General features: G+C 43.3%; 1 protein-coding gene across 2 annotated transcripts in view; it reads left to right on the forward strand.

Moving 5' to 3' along the window:
* Positions 1-828: 828 nt before the first annotated feature.
* Positions 829-18,032, forward strand: part of prex1 (phosphatidylinositol-3,4,5-trisphosphate-dependent Rac exchange factor 1) — a 77,584-nt gene continuing 60,380 nt past the window's right edge. For both annotated transcript variants that reach the window (XM_076740765.1, XM_076740766.1), the window contains exon 1: positions 829-1,242. In XM_076740765.1, coding sequence (XP_076596880.1) covers positions 1,099-1,242 — 144 coding nt within the window. In that variant the 5' untranslated portion in view covers positions 829-1,098. The remainder of the gene's footprint in view (positions 1,243-18,032) is intronic.

Raw genomic sequence — 18,032 nt, forward strand, 5'->3', positions numbered from 1 at the left:
TTAGGCCACCTGTGCTCATTCTGCTACCGAAAATTGCACTTGTGCCTGTATCCACCAGAGGGCGCCTTCCACTTAAATTTACTAGCTAGCTACAGGTGGGACGCTTTTTGACAGGTAATTACTATTATAAGCTCTATAGGTCCTGACCCTCAATAAAAGGACTTACTTTTTTGAAAAATTGTGGTTAAAATTTTAATAAAATCTGGAAGCCTTTCTTACCATTATTTCTGTCTTAAATTGCTAACATGTTGCATTTATCTGAAGGGGAATAATGCTAACATTTGAATTGCTGTATAAACGTTCTAGCTATGAGCTGACATACCATTTTGCATGCTCTTTGCACGTTTTTGTTTTAAATCAATACTTCAAATAGCTTATATTTAACGACATGTGATGTCAAAAAAGCAAACCGTAGCTTACATTTCTTACTGCAGCATACGAATGTCACAGTTGCTCCAAGAAAAACAACCAATTCCATACAAGACCTACAAATGACTAAAGCTGTACTGACCTAATTCAGCCTGCTAAGGAATACCTACAACACAGTGTACGTCAATATGAATATCAAATATCTAATAAAAGCCATAAACACATACTGCACAGCACATAACGTCCAAAACTGGATGCCAAGGTCTTGTCTATTTCTCTTTTTGAATTCCAAAGTAAAACATGTTTGACCATAGCTTCGGGCACAGAAGTGTCAGTGAACTTGTCCTTTGTTGGTGTGCTCGCTGCTCAGAGCAGAAGTGAGCTGTGACCCGTGTGTGTGTGTGTGTGTGTGTGTGTGTGTGTGTGGCACTGGGTCCCTCCTCCAGCTCTCGTCTCTCCACTCTGAGCGGAGCCTCTGCTGCCTTGCCCGCTCTCAGCTGGTGTTGCGGCCACACACTCTCAGGCTCTCCGCTTGTTGTTTGGTACTTTCTGGGTGAACTTTATTTCTAGCGTGTGGTGCGCTGGGCATCACTGCTCGTGAGGTGTTTTTTTTTTTAAAACTTGCAGCTGCAAGATGGACTGAAGCAACAGCTCGGCAAAGTGTGGATACTTTGGAAAAGAAGAGTATTTGTGTAGAGAGCAACCTTTCTGGGGGTTGAATTAACCATCATGGAAGAGGACGACGGGCATCTGGAGAACGGTATCCACGCCGCCAAGGACTCGGACCGACAGCAGCGGCTCAGGCTTTGCGTTTTAAATGAAATACTGAACACCGAGAGGGATTATGTTCGGACATTGCTTTTCCTTCAGTCGGTGAGTTTGACATTACCTTTCACGTTGCTGTATATTCACGCTCTCTCATAACACGGGTACAACGAAGCGCCACACTCCAGCCATATACCTTTCACGTCAAGGTTGTCTTTCCTTCTGGCCAACACACACGTTGTATGAGACAATTGGTGACATTTTATGAAGTTGCCAGCTACACCTGAGTATTCGGCTCCTATACAGCACATTAAGTGGCACTGGTTGCAAGAAAAAAAAAATCAACTTTAATATCTCCCCCTGCTGTAAGCTGACCGGTTTGGTATGACGATAAACCACCAGCATTTCGTATTGGGCTTGTCGCGACGTTGTGTTCACGTGGGTAGCTTTTCCTTTCGTGGCTGAACTTTTTAAAGCCATGCTGTTGTAACATGGAAACAGCCTCTGGTTTACAGCTTTTGTTTGCTGCACAATGTGACTTTCTTCTTCACGCTGACTTTTACTGGCAGCTTTCTCCTGAGCCTGCTGGAAGCGTTGGAAGCGTTGACGTGCCTCACGTCATCTTTGTCCAATGTTATCAATGAAAATATACAGATGATGGGACAAACATATTGCTAGGTTGTTACGATTCAGGCATGGGGGGGGTGTTTCCACACACGTTTGAACGCTGGGGGCATCATTCACACCTCTTCTCCATTGTGTGTTAAAGCTCACGTTCAAAACAATCAAAGGACTCGAGGCTCAGACCCCGTTTACACTCAGGGAAGCGCATATGTGTTCATGCGGGTTGGCCTCTCATTTACACGCAAACGGAGTTTTTTTTTCCACGGAAAACGATCATTTTGAAAAACTCCGGCCCAAGTGGAAATTTCTGAAAACGCCGGCTTTGTGTTAGCGTGTAAACAGGGTTAAACGGCGTTTTAGGTTCCGAAACGTCACAACGTGCGACTGAAAATACTTAACGTCATGTGAGCGACCTGTGTTTACACTCGCGCCCACAGGTTTGGCATAGTTACGATGGTGCTCGACGGCGTATTCATCCGGGTTCATGTAAACGACAATATTTTGATGTGTGCACGATGTTATTTTTGAAAACGGAGGGACTAAAATATCCGTTTTCCAAAGTGCCCTGCTACGTGTAAACGTAGCCTTAATCCACACTGGCTTCGCAAAGAAATAGATATTCATGAGCACTCGACACCACCACGCCTCCTTTTTCCAGACAGAGATAAGAGCCCATTTCAGCAGAGCTATTTATTTACTCCTTGAACGTCAGCTGCCTTCGATGAATGAAAGTCCTGGTGATTTTACACACTGCTGTCAGCCACCAGTACAGAGCCAGTGTAGATGGCTCCCACCTGCAGGAGACTTCTCACTTTGTCTCTTCGTGTCATTTTTCGTTGTCCTCCCCCTCCTCCTCCTCCTCCTCCCCTCATCCTTGCCTTGTCATTCATGGTACCTGCACAGTGCAGGTGGTTTGTGCTTCCAGCTGAGACAAAGACAGCGTGTGGTTAAGTCCAAATTGGCTGCATTTAATGTGACAGCAGTAATGAGACTTTATTTACAACGCAGATTCCAAAAAAGCTTAGGACACTGGGTTCAACACAAATACAACAGAATGTGATCATTTGCTAATCCTATTTGACTCAACTGAAAACAGTACGAAGCCAAATATTTAATGTTTGACCTCATCAACTTCATTGATTTTTGTAAATATGTGTTTATTCTGAATTTGATGCAGCCACATGTTTCAAACAAGTTGGGACAGGAGCAACTAAAGACTGGGAAAGGTGTGGAATGCTCCAAAAACACCTGTTTGGATCGTTCCACAGATAAACAGGTGATATTGGGTACGAAAGGGGCATTCAGTGGTTCCCACGTGAGGATGGAGCGAGGTTCACCACTTTGTGAACACATGATTGTAGAAAGGGTGTTACAACATGGGTTCAGGAACACTTCGTACAGTTTGTTTGGAAATGATTGCATTCTGTTTTTAATTCTGTTTTACACAACGTCCCAACTTTTTGTGAATTGGGGATGTATTACAGTTTGTTGCTTGCTGTTGGGAAATCCCCTGTGTTGTTGCCCCCTCCACTACACGGTCAAAGGTCAGGGTCAGCTAGAAAACATCACTCCAGTAGGGCTTCATGCTATCGTCTTACTCACTGTGTCAGAGAATTGGTGATACATATTTTTACTTGCTGATTAAAGGCTGTTTCTATGGACACGCTACTGATTTTGTACATTTTCCAATTTCAACATCTGGCAAGCATTTGTCAAACATGGTCATGGTTCCCCCTTTGTCTTGTGCTGTCACGTGTAAAGGAACTTCCTCAAAATGCAAATAATTCTGTTCATCTGTACACACGGTTCATAGCCTAGTGTGACAAAGATCCTAAATGATCTCACAGACTTCAAGTCAGTGGTGCATGACTTTCTCAAACTTGTGCACACACATTGTAGCTTGAAGACGATGCATGCAGCTGGAGCCTGAACTAGATTACTGAGTGGATTTAAATTCTACACTTCTGTGTCAACAAAGCATCTTTTTTGGGGGCCGGCCTCTGTGGCACTGCTTCCTTTCTCAGTTACACAAGAGACAAGAAGCAGCCAAGGCTTATCTTCTGTTACGAGACAGTCCAGGCAGCAGAGACCATGCTCTGACCTCCTCCCCCCCAAACTCGGTTCCAGCACAATCATAAAGACAAAGCCCCAATTATTTATCAGAGGAGTCTGGGAGCTTTTTTCCCTGTGAACATCTGAAAGCTGTCAGTGCTAGTGCCCTCCACCATGCTCCTCCCCGTCTGCACATCAATTGGCATGTCTTGATTTAAGCCATACGGTGTGTATAGCCGTAGGGAGCCATACGGTCGGCCTTGAAAGACGTTCTGTTATCTCCAGTGTCTTTGCATTGAATGCCCCTGATACAGCCACGGCTGCGGTGTTATGGAGTGTCAGGTTTTTTTTTCTTTTCTTATGAATAGGCTCCAGGATGTTTGTTGGGATTCATGTTAAGCTCCGGATTGCATACTAATTCACGCATATGTGCAGTTTTGATAATAAGGTCTGCTCACTGGTAACTACTCAAAACAATGAACCATCCTTTTTAGTATAAGAGAGAATATGGCAGGTGTTTGCATAAGATGGGATAGCTGGATATAATGGACGTCCTGAAGGGTCATCTTCACATATGGGCAAATCCTGTGTAACAAGCCTTGATGTCAAAGCATACTGCTTTGTAACGATGTACCCAATCTGTCATCGTATATGTTGTGCATAGCTGAAAGACCATTCCCGAGTCCACTGACTCTCCATATGGAGGACTTTGTGGCACTGGGGCTCAGTAGCTTGGATTGCTATAGGAATACATGGACTTTCAAAACAAAAAGAGAAAGGAAACATCAGTCCCCACCACACAATGCCAATCCTCATCAAAATCCCCCCCAAGATTTCCGTCCAGGGTCCAGCTGAGCCCGCTCCCCGTCCCTCAGCAGGAGCTGGGGCTTTGTCACCATGCAGCTCACTGGGGTGCTGATAAGGGAAGTCTGGCTGTGGGAGCTCAGAACATATGGTTTAAGTAATAAGATAAGATATATATTGTGGGTTTGGGGAGTCCCTCCAGTGTCAAGAGGCAAACCCAGCGATGGGGGATGAAAAGTGAGTTCTTATAGAACAGAAACAGGTTGTTCTCTTCACAGTTATTTGTGATTCACTTTTGTTTCTAAGAATGATTTTGTGATGATAAGTGATGTTTTTCATGTTTTTGAGCGTCCGCATTTTCTCAACCTACCTTGTCTAACTCAGTTAGATAATTTCCTAGCGTGCCCTTTGACAGCTTACTGAGAACGTTTTGTATATTTCCACATCTTCTGCGAGTTTTACATGTACGTGGAGATGCGAATAGGGATAAAGTAGGAGGGGGACAGTCAGAGGTGTTTTCCCCTGTCAAGAAAAAATGAAACACACCTACAGTATGATTGAAAACACAACATGGTTTGAGGTCGCAATTCTTTCTCGTCTCCTGCTGCAGCTGTCCTGTATGTTGAACCTTGGTGCAGACAATGGGGTTTTGATTCTGTGGCGCTGACACCTCAGTGTGACACTCTGTTGATGTTTAGATCACTGAAACATTTTCTGCTGTCAAACTCCATCGTAGCCACACCGGAGATATCTGGACATGACATCATTTAAGTCCAAAATACATTACTATGGTCAAGTGTTTCAGTATTAATTTTTTATGCATATCCCCGCAGCGTATTCATTATCTGTACTCTCCTGGCAGCTTTATTTTCAGCAGTCACATTGGGGTTTCCCCCCATGTCCAGGGTAGAAATCGAAGCTCAGAAATTGTAGCTCATTGAATGGCAGCTCACCATTGACCGCCCACATCACTCTCCATTGCCTTATCACTGATTCAGTCCCCCCGCCCCCCCCCCTCCCTCTGTGACCCTCTACAACCTCCTGGATCTTTAGCCCCCGTGCAACATCACCGCTCAATCGCAATGATTGCAATGACACACAATAGAGATGGATATCCGGCTTCGGCGTCTCAGCCATTCTGCATGTCACTCATCCCCTGGCAATTACCAATGCCAACAAGCTCATCCAGTGTGCTGGAGGAAAGCATGTAGGGATGGTGGGAGGAGATGAGGTGAGAAGGGGGTTGGGGGTGTGAAAAGAGGGATTAGAAGATCCATTTTCCTCAGTGTTATCATTGCAAATCTCTAAATCTGCTGCCTCTTTGAGATGCAGTCTCATTTCATCAGGTTGATTCCCTTTCAATTCCAAATTTCTGGTGATGGCTGCTCTCTTCAAGCTTTTGTTGCAACAGATTGCCTTGTTTGTGTCTGAATTGATCATTTTGTAGTGCCATAGATTAGTTAGGATTTTCTCCAGGGCAGTGCTTTGTTGATTTAATCCAGGCAACTGGATTTTCCCCGTTCACCAGAATGTAGGCTATCTATGACAGGAATACGGTCAGTGGTGTCATACCCGTTAGACGTGAGGGATTTTCCTTCAAAACCATAAACACGGGGGTTTGTCATTTTGAAAGCTGCTGTCTTTTTTCCCCCGACCACACTGACCCATGTCTTAGTGAATCCTGTCCAGTAAAGACAACAGTGGAGTCGTGTGGCCAATAAGTTAGTCAGCTTTTGATCTTCCTTCTTGATTCTGAAAAGTGAGAGACCGAGAGAGAGGGTGACCAGGAAGGTCTCGTCAGGGCTGTGGGATAATAGGAAACATCTGGAAATCCTGCCCTCTGTGATCCTCGCTTTGGGCCACACACAAGTGAGATTACACATGTCTAACGCTGATGTGTGTTTGTGTGGATAAATTAGACTGTGTTTTGGTGTGTGGCTCTTTCTCTTGTTTTGCTGTTGTTAACTTTTCTATATGTCCACCTTTAGTTACTGCTGACAAGTCCTGCTGAGCATACAGGATGACATGTGTACATGCATGCAAACACATTCTCTGACTGGTGCCTAGGAAGACAGACATGCAGGAAGCCGGCCTTGAGCTTCCTCTCCAAACTTGAGCCTGTGTCTACCTCTTCCTTTTTTTTTTTTTTTTTTTTTGATCCACTCCATCTCTCCAGCCCTCCCCACTTGGTGGGAAAGACCCGCATGAAGTTTCTCTGGGCTCGGTGGGTATAAATAGCTTCGGATTCTAGCTCTCATCTTGGCTACAATGCCAGTGGTTTCAGTTCACTGCAACCTCAGCCCTGCTGAAGTCATACAACACAGGCACACATCACATATATAGCATGAGAGAGGGGGGAAAAACAACCCATGGAGTCCGAACAGCAGGTAGAACAGTTACTGTGACAGACTGCTGGGGTTTTATTATGACTGGGCTTTAAACTTTAGAAAGATGGGATATAGAGTGTCATCGTGCAGCTTGTAACCCTCATATTAATCAAACTTTCAAATGCTGGAGGTGGTATTGAGTCGCAGCAAATGTGCTGCTGTTCGACTGAAGCAAAAGAGATAAAACTGAAAAGTTTGGTGAGCTCAAAACAACTTGTCTGACTCAGAGTGTTTTGTAGGCCCTCTGTCTCCAGAGCAATGCTGGTTGTCAGAAATGTTTGCACACTGACACCCATAGCACTACCATAACCTGAGGTCAGTGCACAAACCACTGACCTGCCTGTGATGCAAACATGTGACGCTGCTGTTTTAACTTGCCACTGCGCACCCTTCCATCTCCCTCTGGACAATTGGTACCCTGCAGTGCAGCTACAATGCCAGAGACTCATTACAATGCAGTGCGTTTCATAGATGGGGATAAATACCAGTTTCCAACTTAATCTTAGTGCTTTTTTTAGTCATGTGTGTTGATAAGCCATTTCTTGGAGGCATAAGACTGCAGCAGGAATTTTAAGAATTCAAGTTAACAAGTCTAAACCACTGTAACACCCGGAGGCATGTTGTCAAAAAAAAAAACAAAAAAAAAAAACACCACCCCTCCCTCCCTTCCTTCTCCCTTGCAGAATCTTACAGCTGTGAATTAGCATAAGAGAAAAGCCTTATTTCACCATCAGTATTGAAGGTTGTCTCATGTGAATATTGATTTTGCCATCCTCTTGGTTAGAATAGGTATTTAATTGATTAAATGTTTTTCTTTGAGTGGTTTTCTGTTGGTAATTATGCAGTGAAAGAAGTGAATCTATTCAGGACTGGGTGCTGTTGAATTTGAGGTGTGTGGCGGTAACAAAGTCGTGAACCAGAAGTCATTAGCAGCATATCAAATTACTGATTTCAACCGTGTCAAATATTAGACCGTGCAACATCAAGAATGCAGAGCACTGAGTCTTTTTAGATGCACTCTTGGATAACAGAGACAGATTTCTGACTGAAGCAAACTCCAAATAAGATGCAGTGAATGTGAAAAGTGACTCTGTGAGGTGTTTTTCAACAGGCTGTTACATGATACAGTGGGTGACCTGGCCTGAATTGTAATAGTGCTGCAACATGAGATCTCTAATGTCCCCTTGGAGATCATGACCCGGACAAAGCTTGGACAAGTACTTTCTCAGGGTGGATACTTTGAGCAGTAACCGTGCGGAATGGTTTTGAGAACGTGCTTAAAGGGTGAATGAATAGGGTGACTGAATACCTGTTGATTGGCTTGGCACAGACGCTGCGCTGGGAGCTTCCTATTTAGTTTACGAACTGTGGCAGCAGGCTTGCAGTGTTTGTTTGCTTTCTCAAACGCAACCAGATGTGTGGTTTCTTTCAGAGTCAGAGGTCATTTGCCTCAGAAAATACCAAACTACTAAACAACCATAGAGCCACTTTAGCTTCAGTGTAGAGACTATGGCAAAGATGTTTGATCCAAATCTCATTTGAAATGTATTCCTCCACATGAGATTGGTCTGTTTATCCAGAGTGGAGCAACCAGACTTGAGACTCTTACTTATGTAAGATAGGTGCATGAGTCGATGTCGATCTATGAATTAAGCTTCTTTTCCAGTTCATTCTTGTCTCTTTTGTCCTTTGCTTTGATCTGCAGGCGCGGGCCTACTCTTCATGTCAGCCCAGCCTTCCCCACTTCTTCTGAAAGACTGTTGGCATACATGTTGTAACAAAACTGAGTGAAGAGTGTGTCTGATGATGCCTTGTTCAGAGTGAGCATGCCAATAGTATGTGTGACAGCCTGAGTGAGTGAAAGTGAGACTTGAAGAGTTGGAAACAAGTCTTACGCTGGAATCTTGTCATGGTTGTCACTTTGTTCAACATTTTGTGTAAATCAACAATTTCACTTTACCAGTTAGTGGAGATCTTCTATTTATCTTAATTAACCCCACAAATCGAAGAGGCTGCTGACTATGTTGTCATAACTGTTCACGACAGCTACTGACAAATTCTTGGGCCTGGTTGCTGAAGGGATTTTATTTTGGCATTTGTTAAATGTGATGACATTTTTGCCAACTAACATGGTATGATTAAAGGCTTGAGTCACACATGCACGAGCTGTTACTGTGACGATTCTGTTCTCACATGCAAACAGGAAACCTTTTCAGAAATGTTGCAGCATATTGCTGTGGTGAATAATCACAGACAGTTTTTGGGTATCTTGCCTCCAGCTGTGATTTTCATGACTCTTTACAGGATAGATGTGTGTGAATGTGGCCTTGTTTTAATGAGGATATCACCAGGACCGTTGTCTCTTTTTGTCATCTGATTACATGTGACTCAGTTTCACAATTTGAGTTCTACAATCTGTCGCTTGGACTTTTGCTTGCACTGAGTTGGGATATTGTGAATCAAAGTGATCCTCGAAGCATCACTTTCAGGGGTGGAAACTAACACGAGCGTTTGTCGTATTAGTGGTTGCCAAAAAGAGAAGTTGACATAGAATGTAGGTCAGTTGTGTCAGTGTGTTCAGAGCTACGGGAGGAGTTTTTCTGGCAGAAAGGGCTTTAACTAGCTGCTCTCTGTCTGTCCATTAAATACTCTTCTCTGCCAGGTTTGTAAATACTGTTTGAGTCAGAACCAGTTGGTGTTCTTCATGATCTTTCCCCTGCTTTGCCAAATGACCATTATTGTCTAGTGTTGGATACTAATTTGGTTCGTTACCAGCATTCTCTTTGTCTGTGCCCAAGGCGCTGTTTATGTCTGCCCAGCTGAATGCCAGGTGTGGCATTCCTAGTTTTCTTTTGCTTAGCTGAGTCACATATATGAAAGCAAACAGGTGTTTGTGTTCTGAAACACACGTATGTATAGGTATTATGGAAAATGTAGAAAATCGCTAAGCGAATATAGCTTAAATGATCAGCTGTGCTACATGTTTTTCTGTAGCCGGCTGGAAGCTTCACGGGTCTCTGATGGCTCACTCAACACCACAGTCACCACACTCTGATCCAGTCTGTGATCCCTACGTCTGTCAGCACCAAAAACCTCACGTCCAAATGTCCAGATGGCCTGTGCAATCTGGTCCATGATGTTATCTCCTGATCACCACATGTCACCCCTCAACAGGAAAGCCACTTAGAAAAAGGACTCATTGACAAATCGGTGAGTGTCGGCGCTGGTCAAGATGAATTCTGTGATTATGTCGCTGGGATGGAGGCTGCACGTGTTCCCTGTGAGGAGAATATGTCATCTCAGAACGTCAAATATGGACAAAGTTAGAACATTTGAACAGATGTGCAGGTTGCAGCAGATGTGCGAATTCTGGCTGTGAACATTCGAAAGGTACAAATGAGGAAACAGCACAGTAAAATGCTTCACACGCTATTTCCATTATCACAAGAGGCGTATGTGAAAACTTGTGTTGTGTGCTTCTCGGTCTTTTGTTCCTGCATATGTGTAACAAGTGACAGAGTTGAGAATGACTGTATAGAAGCTGCCTAACCACCTAAAAAAATATATATCATAAAGCATATTTCAAATACAGTAATGACATTCAGCAAGTGGGCGCGCCAAGCTCAATGAGATGGAGATGCCCCTCCTCACTTTGACATGTTTCATGCCATCTTGTCCAGTACAAACAAGGCATGCTCAGAAGGGTGAAATATTTGCAGCGGTGAAACCTTGTGAATGCAGAATTTTGATGGACTGAAAAGGCTTGTTTCACCACATCCAGATTGAGAAATTCTCCACCCCAAGTGTCACTGAAAATGCGTGTTTCACATAGTCGTCATGTGCATTATACATTCATTAATTCAACAGAACTGATGTGGGCTTGGGGAGCAGGCACGCTTAAACAGGAAGTCTCGGGTCCAGTCCTGTCTTTCTCTGTGGGTGAGACAGTGTCTCATCCCCCTGTAGTGTTTAGTTTCCGCCCATGTGAGCTACTCAAAGAGCCCTGAAGTTTAAAGTCCTTCAGAGCGGAAGTGAGTGAAAGTGGGAGAAAAAAAACTGGACAAGACTCAAAGAAGACTTTGTGTTTTGGTGATTGGCTCTGCCAAAAAGGGTTTCTCTTGGAAGACAGCAAGAGACTGGTTGGAGGGTGAAGGGGAGCTGAGGGAGTTTTTGGAGGGTTGGGGAGAGATGTGAATTACAGCCTCAGAGAGAAAGAAGTCTGCTAAGGTTCGCTGGGGTCCCTCATTGTGGCGACGCCACGGGCCTTTCTCTGGCTCCACTGCGCTCATGCCACAAAGAGGGGATTTCTTCATTTATTTATTCAATTTCATGCCATGCCGACCCCTAAATGGCCCCAGTCCCTCTCCAAAACTGCCCAGTCCCCTTTGTGGCTGGCTACCCCAATCCTCTCCTCCAAAAAGAGACCCTTAATGGATGCATTGTTTTTAGCTTGTTGTTGTTTTCTGTGGGGTAAGGAGGGGTAGAGAGTTTGAGGCTGGTGACCTGAGAACTCGCATAGAAAAGTCCTGAATCTGTGAATCTGTGAATCTTCTGTTAAAGGGTTGTTTCAGTAGGTGTGGGAACTGCAGTGAAGTGAAAAGGGGCTCTCAGGACCTTCTGGAAAAACCTTGACAAGTGCTAGAGCTTGTGCTTGATATACGGGTTCTCTTGAGAGACGACCCAGCATTGTTACTGAGATGGCCCAGCATTGTTCCTGAATGCTGATGTAGCCATGGGCAATCAGGAAAATGGCCCAGTTTTATCCCCATTGCATTAATGGGGATAAAACATCTTGGATCTCATGATGGAGAAGCTGCTCGAATGAGAGAAGTCTACTCCCAAAGAAGATAATCAAGTTTTATAAATTCAGTTATTAGGCTCCTGTATAAAATTGCTCGTTGTCTTATAACCAGCAGGAAGTACGTAATCTGTCCAAATGGATGTTAATGAATGTGATTGAACTGATTTTTGACTTTGGTGCATATATCAATGCTTCTTCTGAACCTGGTTGTAATAGTGATCTCCTGGTCTTATAGCCAGTGAGCAACATATAGACAAATGTTTGTAAATCTAGTATACAAATACATCTGCTTGTTCATATGCTGGTTGTGAACTTAAAATGTGAGAAATACTGTATTTTTCCTGAATCTTCATTATTTCTTAGAAGCGTCTTGTAATTCAGGAGACTAATACAGCAACAGACTCTCTGTACAACATATCAGAAACACCAGTATAATGCAATCTAGTACACCACAACCCTGTTCATCTTTCCATTTACCCCTGTTTAATATGGATAGCCTTTACTGAAGTTCAACATGTAAATTAAAAGGATCCCTCCTACCTGACTCTGAGTGACCCTTGAGGCAACATCCCTTGCCAGCAGTATAACTGTATGCCTGACTGTATATGGCTGATTTCCACTCATGTTACAACTTGACTACATTTGCCATTTATGGCATTTTCTTCCTTCTGTCTAGTTATTTCCCTGCTGGTTTTTAACTAATTGTAATTGTGTCTGTGTGAAGTTTTGTTCAGATATGACTCTTGTTAAGAAAGTGTTAATGTGCATTATGCTCGTTTCAATGTCAGCTTTTCGTATTGGTCGTTTGGTGAACGCTACCCTGGCCGATTAACAGGGCTCAAGACTGACATGAAGACCTTGACTCAAAGACGTGAAGCTATAGTTGGCTTAGCGGCTGGTGGAAAGCTCTGTTCAGAGGCAGACAAGGCAGACGTGAAGGCAGCAGGCCTCTTACTCACTGTTCAGTGGAGCGTACGCTGAACCTCCACCAGCATATGGTCCCTCTGTATCTTCACACCTTACTGTCTGGCCCCTGTTCGCTCTGATAAACCTCAACATTTAGCAAACCACCAACCCACATCTGACCCTTTGGCTGTTGGTCATATGAGATGATGCCCGATGCTTCATATGACACAAGACCAGTTATTGGTGTTGAACAGAGTTCCCACTGTTGGGTTAGACATGGTGTGTTTTTCAGTCTCCCAAATACTGTGATGGCTGACAATTGAACATGTAAGTACTGAAGACAGCTGCTTTGCATTTCTCTCTGTTTTTTTCAATCCATAGCAATAAATAGCGTGACTTTTCACTAGTCATCTTGTTCTGACTGGTGCCTTAAAACACAGTCAAACCATAATCTCATTACAGTGCCACAAATTTAAGAGTAAAGTACATGATTTAAATCATGCGTGTCTAGTGTATAGAGCGCATTATGATTTATTTGTGTGTTACCATTTGTTTGCATGCTTGCACAAAATTGTCAGACATTATTTGGAACAGTTGAGTTAGCGGCCAGTCGAACATGTCATATACAGTACTTCCTTTGCACAAAGGCCACACTTCCTGTCCAGAAATGACATCTGCTGCTTTTGTCTAGAGGCACTGCTTCATTCGGCACACTGTTTGTTTTCCTTCCCCACTGAGTGGAACCGCTGCCTATCTGCTTGCAAAAGAAAAAAAAAAAAACTTGTCAATGATTTGAGTGTCTAAAAAAAAAAGTGTTGGCTTTTGTTCAGTGTGATCGCTCTCCTTTCACTTCCTGCTTGCATGCCACACACACAAACACACCAACAGAGGAATGCATGTATACGTCTTCTGTCGCAGTTTGGGTTTTTTTAACTTCTCTTCAGCTTTTCTTGCACATAAATTGTTGCAATAAAGTGGCCCGTGAGAGAGCTTATCGGGATCCCCCAACCTTGCATCAACCTGCTCAATGTGCTCGTGCAAGAAGTGACACATTTGGCAGCGTTTATGTAAGCTGATGTAAGTACTGTTTCACACTTGATCCACTGAACCTGACTAATGTCTTCATACACTTGGGAGAGAGAGGTGATGCCTGCTTTCGCAACATGCATCCATGGCAAAGCTAATGGCAGTTTATGTTATTTGCATCTAAGATGTAGCTTAGAAGCAGATAAAATTATGACAGTATTAATTCATCCACTGTTTTGTCAGTAGCACAGACTTGTATGTATAACCCAGTGTTGTACAATGATAAATAAATGAACCTTGTGCCTTGTCATGTGTCACTTTTGTAACACAAAAGATGCTTTTTAATGGTGCTTTGGTGGTCAGTGCTCTTGCGTGATAGCCCAAACGGCCTCAGGTCCTGAAATGTGCTCTTGTTGGTTGAAGTGTGAAAACACCCTTGTACAACATTTTGTAAGTGAGGGTAGAGGAAGGGGTGTGGCCTTGTGAAAAAAGCTAGTATGCTATACAAAGCACACAGACTTGTTTCTGAGGCCATTTCTCTTTATGGTTTAAATTAGCCTTATTAAGTGTCACCTTTTTTGCCTGGTGTTAAAGTGTTCAACTGCATATTTAAGGCCAGGGCCTTCATCTGTTTGACTGCTGTAATACATAAGTATTTTAAACATTAGTAGCTTTTGTCTAGACCCTTTACATACAAGTAACACAGTGTCCCTGCACCAAAACAGTAAGTTTTAAGGTCAGGTGACGTTTTGCTAATACGTGCTGATTACTGTCAGGATTTGATAATGTGCTGCTGCAGGTACTGTTGTTATGAATGGAGGGCAAGGAGGGGGAACTGATACAGAAGAATAAATGAGCAATAGAGAGAAAATCCTGACAGTGTTTTGCATGCTGCAGTGCCTGCATGACTGCAGCGCAGATTATTAAAGGCATGACTGCCAAGAAGAGTGACAGAAAGCAAGACATTCTGTCTCCTGAAACTGAGGTCAAGATGATGAAATGTTCAAGATGATAACACCTTCCATAATGATGCCACAACGAAGACAGAAAACACATAGGAATATGAATGGCTGCAAAAAGAATTTTGCATTCTAACGTTTTGTTATATGTGTCCCTGTGATAAACCCCAGTTCAGCAGGTCTTTTGGAGAATGAGTGTTTGGTGTTTATAGAATAACTTTCAGCCTTCTTTCTAGACATCCCCGGCTTTACCATACTGAAGTATCTGTGGTGTAATTCTGCATTAATGTTGTATCTGGCAGCTACTTTGTGGTCTGTCAAGAGGCTTCATGGTTTTGTCTCCGCTGGGATTACATCACGAGCAGTTTCCCCTAACAGCCCGTTGCTCTTGTGGCAAGAGACCATCATGTGCAATATCTCTGTTGTGCTCCGTGCAGCAGCTGAGCCCCTTCCACAGCCACAGCCACTCTCACTCATTATTTTGAGTCCAAGGGTATCAAAAAACGAATTTGTGTCCCATCTGACCAACTATTATTAACACATTGATTGATGTCATCACTATTTTTAGGTGTTTGAGAGTAACTAAGGCATCTTATGCACACAGTCTGCTGTGAGCTGCTTGGGGCAATCTATGCAGGAAAGGCTGCTATGTATGTGCATGGCTGTGTTTTATTCAAGGACGTCTATGGTCTATATTTTTAAGGCACATGACTGCAGGCAGTGGGCTTTCAAAACGTGATCATCAGCTCGTTCATTTCAAACTCCCAGCCAGTGTTTGCCAGGAGGCGACCGTGTGGCTGAATTAGATCTCAGTCAATAACAGACAAACAGATCTGTTCATCTTAGCCAACAAAGACAGTTATTGTTATTCATCTTTCATGTAAATATTATTCACCAATGTCTGATCCTCCACTTAATGTGATTAGACACCCTCGGCTCACTGACGACGGCGTGCTGATGTCAGAGAGGAGGCTGAAAGGTTACCTGAGATGGAGATATGAAAGTAAACAAAGAGCGTCGGCCGCATCCCGCTGCCACTCAGCATGTTGATTAAAAAGTAATGGGCTCAACAACTGTGTCCAGTGGGTAGAGTAGAGTTACCGTATATGTCATGACTACCGTTGTTTGTGTTTCGTGATTGATTTCTTTCCAATAACAACTGGCTTAGCTACATGCTGTGGAAAGGATGGCTCTTTCAATATTCATCTCCTATCTTAATGTCACTGTCTGTGTGTGTGTGTGTGCGCGCGTCTGAGGTATTGTCCTTTCCATGCAAATGATGCACGACTTTTAATATGCTGGGGGTTATCTGAGGGTGCGCTCACATCTGCTTCTTTTGCGTTATCCAATCCAGAGTGGGAAATATTGGGTGTCTTTTATTTTACACTGCTAAAATTCTGAAGCCAGTCAGGAGATGTTAACAACAGTCGCATAGTAACCGCTCATCTCGCCAAGTTGCAGATTTTGGATTTGGATTTTAAATCAGATTCCAGGCTCTGTAACATCTGCTAAGTATGACTGACTTGTATGTTCTCTTGGCAGGAAGTTGCTCTGACTGGTGGCCATTACCATTTAGGACTCAAGAAATAGCAGAATATGAAAATCAGTCCTCCAGACTGCAGTTTGCCCAATTATGATGCTTGGCTCTCCAAGCACAACGAACTGCTGTCCATCAGATGTCAACATCCTTCCAATTATACCCATAATACCTTCTTTTGGGGCCATTTCCTGTTGTTGATTCTGATCACACTCTAAATATTACAGTCCAGACTGTTACAATCCTGAGTTTGAATAAAACGCAGACATGCTTGGTGTGCATGGCCAGTTCATGCTCTGGTCCGTCATCTCCTCTGGCTCTACTCAAGCCAGTGTCTCAGTCATGATGGTGGACAGAGAAAGCTCCCAATTTTCTCTCCAAATAAACCTGCGCTTTGTGATGGAACAATGGAGACAGCCAACACAATCCTTGGTGAAAATGGCTATGTCGGAGCGAGGGCTTGGACTCAAAGGATCTCTTTGTTGCTCCTTCAGTCCATCCTCCCTGCTGATCCCCCCGTCACCACATCTGTGTGGCACATTTAGTTTAAGGAGTGAATCCTGCCTGGATGGTAGCTGTCTAAGATGTCAATGAGCTGTGACTGGATGGTTGAGTTTTACCTCGCCCTCTGTTCCACTGTTGTCCCTTTCCCTTTTTTGCTTTCATCCTCTGCCCTCTTTGCTCTCTCCTCCACCCACCATCTGAAAGCGACTGAGGAAGAGTCTTGTTTCCTGCCTCTTCTTGTCTTCTCTGCCAGGGAGCAATCTCTCACATGAGTGACTCCTCCAGTGTGGACACGGTACAAGTTGCCATATGGGAGATTTAATTAGTGTACGCCTCAAGCACAATCAGCTCCCTCCCAAAACCAGTCAAGAACACGATGACTGCTCCTTCCCTTTAATACTAGTCTTAATTAGCAAGGTCACAGCTCACTGCTAAAGACCTTTGCTTTCTATTTTGGTACAACCTACGCAAAAGCTAGTAAAGAGGGGAAAAAGCTAGAGACGATCCTCCCAAAGTGTTCGGTCTCAGAGGAAATGATATGATTGCTGCCTGACTGCCTGGTTGGCTGGCCTCTATCTTTAGAGCAAATGTGTGATTACAAGTGTCAGTCTTTCATTATAGGCAAGTGACTTACTGTAAGTAAGACGTGCAGTTGACTGATGTTATGTTTGACTGTATACAGCATGCAAGGCTTTTCTATGAAAGGCTGGTTCTCCCAAATTACAATAAGAGATTTTCTTACTTACGTCTGATGACATGTAGCCAATGCAAACATTTGGGGTTGCTATTTTTGTTCTATTTAAATGTATTTGGACTGATATTGAATCTCACTACTTTTTGAGTAGTGACTATAAACATATCAGCAAAAAAGCATGAAGAATAGAAAAATGTTGGTACCAATAGTACCAATATGTATGTATTTTTACTTCATCTCTCTGATCAGATGTTTCCTTGATCTTACTCTTTTCAGTCTTTAAACCTTGATTTAAGACTGACATACTGAGAAGATTTACTGAGGCATATTTTGTCATATGAAAAAAGGTTGAACCCTGTTTATGAAAATCTACAACAAATTTAAACCAAAACTACTAGAATACCACTAAGGACCGTTTACCCTTTGAGACGAGTGCTCAGGCAGTATGTCTACAGGTCATTGTGCTGCTTGTCTCATCTTTGTAACTTCTAAGCGGCAGGTGTGAATCAGGTCAAAGAGCTCCAGCAATAAATATCATTATACATTCACCATTTTTTTCCTCCTTTGTAACACCCTTCATCCACGCATCATCGCTTTTCAGAAT

Source organism: Chaetodon auriga, chromosome 10 (genome assembly GCF_051107435.1).
Source record: "Chaetodon auriga isolate fChaAug3 chromosome 10, fChaAug3.hap1, whole genome shotgun sequence".
Taxonomy (NCBI): Eukaryota; Metazoa; Chordata; class Actinopteri; order Chaetodontiformes; family Chaetodontidae; genus Chaetodon; species Chaetodon auriga.